Below are 6,340 nucleotides of genomic sequence, written 5' to 3'. Positions count from 1 at the left end.
CACATGTGAGGTATCTAGGTGTGATTGGGTCAACAAAATCTTGGAAATCCTTTTTTTTCCCCTAAATTCATATGTCTTGAAAACAATCGATTTTCCCACTGTTTATCGTAAATGGACGTGCCTACGTTGTCGTGTGAGACGACAATTCAGAACTTTATAAGTGCACGTCTAAACGATCCTTGACAAGGACAAACGTTGTTGTAATTACAACTCCTTGTGAATTTTAGAGTCTAAACTAATTTACGAATTTGAAACAAACAACTTGTGAAAAGAAAAACCCACTAAATCCGACATGTTTTTTTTTTTTTTTTATCAAAAGAGTAAAACTTTAATATGTTTTGGTGGGATGATTCTTGAAATAAGTCAAAGTAAGAAAAGGTGAGAATATGACAATAACATCATTATTTAAGAAGAATATGGAAGCTAAAGTAGAATCTTTGTGCTTGATTAGGAGTGAAAAAATATTGAATGATAAAAAAAAATTGGAAAAATTGTGAGCCCTACTTCTAAATCTTCATATTTTCGTATTATTAATGTAAAAAAAATGTTTTTTTTCTTCTTTGAAACAAAAAATAACCTTAGTCTTAACTAATCTCATAAGAGTCATAGACAGCTTACCAATATCAATACTATGTTTATCAAGTCGATTTTTTTAACAACATTAAATTAACTTAGATAACTCTGGTCGATAAACTCGATCCGGAACGAAATATATTTTCACATTTGAATATTTCATGTTGAATCAAAAACCACCTGTGTAGTAAATGATCGTTTGGGTTAGTGATAAGTCCAAAAGATTTTAGATAGATTAGATTAAATAAGAAATTTTTCCAATTGCATTGCATAAAAAACAACCACGATATATGAAAATAAAAAAATTAGAAGTAAACGGAGACACAATTTTGGCAAAATGTTGAACTTACATAAATGCCCTTCCGCCAAAATTGAATTTCTACGCCAACCACTGGAGGGAAAAGATGCGCAGTCGAATAGTTCAGCGTTCAGCTTCCCACTTGACTTTAGTCAAACGTACAATGGGAAAAAGGTGACACGGTGATCTCGACCACACACGATAATTTCCCCGATGCATATTAACGGTAAATGCCATTTGTGAGTAGTATAAATTCTCTGGGAGCCATACAAGCTAGCGCGGATTCACGATCGCCGGTGAAAAGCAAACACTTCAGAGTTCCCGGTGGAAATTTCTCCGGTGACTGAGACTGCCGATTTCATTTTCCCACGAATCATCATCCTTCATCTACACATACACACATATCAACGGAAGATCAAATGAGGAGGAGAGGTTCGAAATGCCCCCCCGCGATGTCGACGCCTCGAGCGGCGGCGAACGGAGAGGATTGTGAGGAGGAGAAGAAGAATCCGTCTAGGCTGGAGAAATATGAGGCTTTGCCGGAGTATCTGAAGGATAACGAATTCATTAGAGACTATTACAGATGCGAATGGCCTCTGAAAGATGTCTTCCTCAGCGTTTTCTCGTTGCACAATGAAACTCTCAACATTTGGACGTAAGAGGAATTTTGCTTCTGTGTTTGTATTCTTGTCTTCCATTCAGTCGTTGAATTTGATGAGATCGAATTCCTTTCAGGCATTTGGTTGGATTCCTTGTATTTGCTTGGTTAACGGCGGTGAGCTTGACGGAGGAGATGACCATGGAGAATTTCACGGCGAGATTATTTTGGTAATTTTCTGAAATCCTTTCACATTTTCGTCATTTCGAGCTTCCTCACTTCAAATCATCTGTAGTTTGTCCATATTTTTTTACTGAAAATTGGGATTGACAGGGAGGGAAATGATGGATGGTTGAAGACGACAACGATGAACCAATCCAGCAGCTCCGATGCTTTCTTTTCGGTTTGTGTTAATTTTATAATTTGTTCTTTCGCTCTTTTACGTTTTTGGCACTCTTCTTTCTGAAATCACAATTAATCCCCCCTGTTCTTGAAAAAACTCATCTCCTCTAATACCAGATAATTGCATTTTTTTTTTATTTCAATTTATTAAAACACTTTTAATTATCATGTATTAATAAGGCTTAAATATTATAATCTCATAAATAGTATTTGCTGGTGGTGGAAATTAGATCATCATTAGAGCACATGAACTCGGTTCGGTCGACCCTACCCCTGCCGGCACTGCCTGCAGGGGTCGATCCAACGGCTCGGATTTTTTCGAGCCAATTTTTTTTTTTTTTACATGGAGATGGGCCCGGATCACTCATGTGGAGTGATCCGGACCGTTCATTGTCCGTGCAGGCAAGCAAATTAATAGATAATAATAGATAATAATAATAATAATAATAACAAAACACGAATTTTAGGCGTTTCTTACCCAGGCATTCACCCTATCTCATGGGGTACTGTCCCCATGAGAAGATCAAAGGCCCAAATTTAACCACATATATGCGGGGTCCATCAAATTTTTTAAAATCAACTGCCCAGATCTTATGGGGCACTGTCCCATAGGTAGCATCGACAGAACCCCGATGGACGCATGACGTAAACCCAGCTGTCTTCCCACAAAGATTTTGCTGTCAACAAAGATACTGTCCTTATTTGGTTTCTCTCTCATAGAACCATTCTCCAACTTAGATAACAAATTAAATATTATCAGTTTGCTTTAATATTTTTTTTACAAATTTCACTGCTTGTAACACAGTTTTTATTTTTAACTCAACTTTTCATCACTCATAAAAAATATTCTATTATATATTATGTTACATTTAATGTAAAATTTTTAAATACTCATCCTCCGAAGTAATATAAATTAAACTAAATAATATGTACTATTTCATTTAAAAATACAAATAAAAGTACGTTGCATAATGAACACGATATCTTATAAGATATTTTTTTTAAAATACATTAAAAATAAAAGCAAACAATTTGCAAAGTGTTTTTAACTGAAAAATGAGAGTCGGCATTCTTTAACGTTTTTCGGCAATAAACAAATTATCTGGGCGAACAAATCAACAAAAGAAATCTTATCTTGGTGAGTCATGATCCATAAAGCACGAAAACTTGACATTTTTTGACTTCTGAGAGATCATCATGATTTAGTTTCCCCGTATTGATAGAATCTCGGATTATTTAAATAAAGATGCTTAGAGTTGACTCAGAATTTGAACGATCTGGGGGTAAAATATATTTAAAGGACGATTAATGAATTTGTAGTCTCGAAAATTAGGATTTGACAAACTTATATATAAATTTTTTAATAATTTTTTGATAGATGATGAAGTTTAAGGGACATCTTTTTGAATTTAAAATTGTTCGAAAATATATAATTCATTTTTCACAAGATTATTACTTTTTATTGTGAATATTGGTACGATCGTGTATATATATGCAAAAACTTGCGTGAGACAGTCTCACGGATCATATTTTGTGAGACGGTCTTCTTATTTGGGTCATCCATGAAAAATATCACTTTTTAAGCTAAGAATATTACTTTTTATTGTGAATATCGATATGGTTGACCCATCACACATATAAAGATTCGTGAGATCGTCTCACAATAGACTTACTCTCGTGTATATATATATATATATATATATATATATTTGCGGAGACATGAATCCCCGTGTTGAGCCTGCTCCACAGTTAAAATATAAAAGTTTGATTTTCAAGATATCAAAATAGTCTCTTATACATGGCTAGAAAATTCACCACCTTTAGTTGGTCTTAATTATGTGGTTTATCATCAATTACCTTACGCCCATCTGTATGGATTTAATGATATGGAATTCGAACCTTTAGATTAAACAATTCTTCAACCTTTTTCAAAATTTCGACCACTAGACAGCCAACCCATGCCATGAATAGTTTGTTATAGCATGTTTATAATGTGAACAAACTTCTAAATTTTTAAAGGTGAAGCTTCACTTCACCCGCGTGAAGTCAGGATATTGACTTCATAGTAGGGGAATGAAATTTTTTATCGATATTTTCTAGCACAACAGTCAAAATGCATAGGGCATGCATGTTCTTTTTTCCCCCCTATACTACTGGGTAGATGGATTTTTCTATGCAAGGGGTCTCCAACTCAAACCTCGTCGATAGTTGGGAGTTTGGTGTTATTGGGCTAGCATGTGTTCAGATAACGCATTAATTTGTTGTATGCTTATTTGAAACGTGCTTCCATTATATTCTCTTTGTTATATGCATATTTCAAGTGTACTTGATTCCACATTTTATTCTCCTTGCACATATAGTTGGGCTTCTTCCATGGGGAAATGAGTTCAATCCTTTTAAGAACTCAGCCCCTTAATGAAGTGCGATGATCTCTTTCCAATCTACAGGATTCTCACGCAAGACACTTTTCAAAGTCACCACTCTTGGGAGCAAGATCCATTCCCTTGTGGCCGTGGTTTGTTTTCTTGGGTGGAGCGATGGTCTGCTTAATCTTTAGCTCTACTTCCCACCTCTTCTCCTGCCACTCCCGACGTTTCTACTACTTCTTCTGGCGCCTAGACTACGCCGGAATCTCCCTCATGATAGTGGGCTCATTCTTCGCCCCCTTATACTACACCTTCTTAGACTACCCCTACTGGCGCTTCTTATACCTTTCCTCAGTTGCATTGATCGGTATTCTAGTAGTCACAACGCTTCTCGCCCCGTCTCTGTCAACTGGTGATTATCGGGGTTTCAGGGCGGCTCTGTTTTTGTGCATGGGGTTCTCAGGTGTGATTCCAGCGACACACGGAGTGCTGTTGCACTGGGATCATCCGCAGGTAATTGCATCCCTCGGATATGAGATAGCTATGGGGACATTGTACGGTCTGGGGGCAGTATTTTATGTTACTAGGATACCAGAAAGATGGAAGCCTGGTGCATTTGATATTGTAGGTCACAGCCATCAGATTTTCCATGTTTTCGTGGTCGCCGCAGCGCTTACTCACTGCGCCGCAACCCTTATTATCATGGAATGGAGACGGGGTTTATATGTCTAGGATTTATCCGAGGAATTCCATAGAGTATGCGATATTGATTTAGGATCTATTGGTTCTGGTTCAGAATTTTATGCATTATTCGGAGAGTGGACGCAATTCATTCATTCTGCAAGTGATGTGATTTATTGAGATTGTGAGTGATTGTAGACAGATCAATATTCGTTCGATCTATATTGAATGTATAGTCACAAACGCATGAATTGATTTACAAAATCACCAAGCCACTGTCTACAAACGTCAAAACAATTTTATATATATTGTTAAAATGACTGAACGAGGGAATTAACATGCAATACATTTAAAACCTATTTATCCTTCCAAAAAAACATATTTAATTTGAGGAGTTATACTTACATTTTTTTTTTAAAATATACAACACCTTTTCTGAATTTTTTAAAAAAAAAACATTTTATGGTGTCTCGGACCACGGCTTCTACATTTTTTTGTTATTGAATCAATATTTTAATAAATGTCCAAATTTATGTCATTTAAAAATCTTAAACCAAACTATTTGCATTTGAGAGATTAAATCATATGTATCAACACGATTAATTAGATTATTAAATTTTAAATCAATATAATTTAAGTTCAGTTGTATAAGATCGATTAACTAAATAAAGCTTCTAATTTTATTTTTTTAACAACTAGGTGTGGTCACTCAAAAAATTTGGCCTGTTCACATTAAAAAAAATAAAAAAATAAAACGGCCAATCTTTTAATTCTTTCTATACTGATCCCGCTTCCTTGTTGGGATAGAGCTTCTAAATTTGGACGTTTATGGGAAACGGCGATGATTGGTTGGCCGTAGACAAATTATACCATGTCCTTTTCTGCTTCTTCATCTCCATTATTTCCTCCCTTATCGCCGCCCAATCCCGCTGTGCATTCGTCCGCCGCCGCAGCATATGGGTCGGATCCGTGGTATCTTCTTTCGCCGGCGCTGCCAAGGAGTTCGCTGACGAACTCGGCTTCTTTCACTCTTCCGGCGCGTCGGATAAAGATGTCGTCGCAGATTTTCTTGGAATTCTGCTTGCAGCCTTGGTTCTTTATGTATCTAAGCACAAGCCATCCTCCCATGGAATCAAGCCAGACTCGCTCGCTCAATCTCAGGTGCTCGAAATGGTTTGATGGGTTGGGATACGGGGGATTGGTGATTGAGTTGTGGGATGTGCTTTTGTTCCATTTCTTTTGTTTCAGCATCGAATGGATTTGTCGGGAAACTGGGCAACTCTTTCACAGGTTGTCTTTTAAACGCATTCTTTTTGTAATCTAGTTAGCATAACATCATTTGGGCAACGTTGGTGTAGAACATTTGAGTTCAAGATGATGCACACAAAAAGAAAATCTATTTGCAGTTTGGAGCAAAACAAA

General features: G+C 36.5%; 2 protein-coding genes across 2 annotated transcripts; both read left to right on the top strand.

Annotated features, from left to right (window-relative positions):
• The first annotated feature begins 1,014 nt into the window (after positions 1 to 1,014).
• On the top strand, positions 1,015 to 5,100 carry LOC142546208 (heptahelical transmembrane protein 3-like). Its single transcript, XM_075653796.1, has 4 exons — positions 1,015 to 1,526; positions 1,607 to 1,699; positions 1,803 to 1,872; positions 4,319 to 5,100. The coding sequence occupies exons 1-4, from the start codon at positions 1,291 to 1,293 to the stop codon at positions 4,967 to 4,969; spliced, it is 1,050 nt and encodes a 349-aa protein (XP_075509911.1). The 5' UTR covers positions 1,015 to 1,290; the 3' UTR covers positions 4,970 to 5,100.
• Positions 5,101 to 5,657: 557 nt separating this feature from the next.
• Positions 5,658 to 6,225, top strand: LOC142546209 (uncharacterized). The gene has a single exon (XM_075653797.1). The coding sequence runs from the start codon at positions 5,747 to 5,749 to the stop codon at positions 6,095 to 6,097; it is 351 nt and encodes a 116-aa protein (XP_075509912.1). The 5' UTR covers positions 5,658 to 5,746; the 3' UTR covers positions 6,098 to 6,225.
• The last annotated feature ends 115 nt before the right edge of the window (positions 6,226 to 6,340 follow it).

This window comes from Primulina tabacum, chromosome 5 (genome assembly GCF_025594145.1).
Source record: "Primulina tabacum isolate GXHZ01 chromosome 5, ASM2559414v2, whole genome shotgun sequence".
NCBI lineage: Eukaryota > Viridiplantae > Streptophyta > Magnoliopsida > Lamiales > Gesneriaceae > Primulina > Primulina tabacum.
Note: the sequence above shows the minus strand (reverse complement) of the source record. Positions and strands in the feature narration are given on the sequence as shown.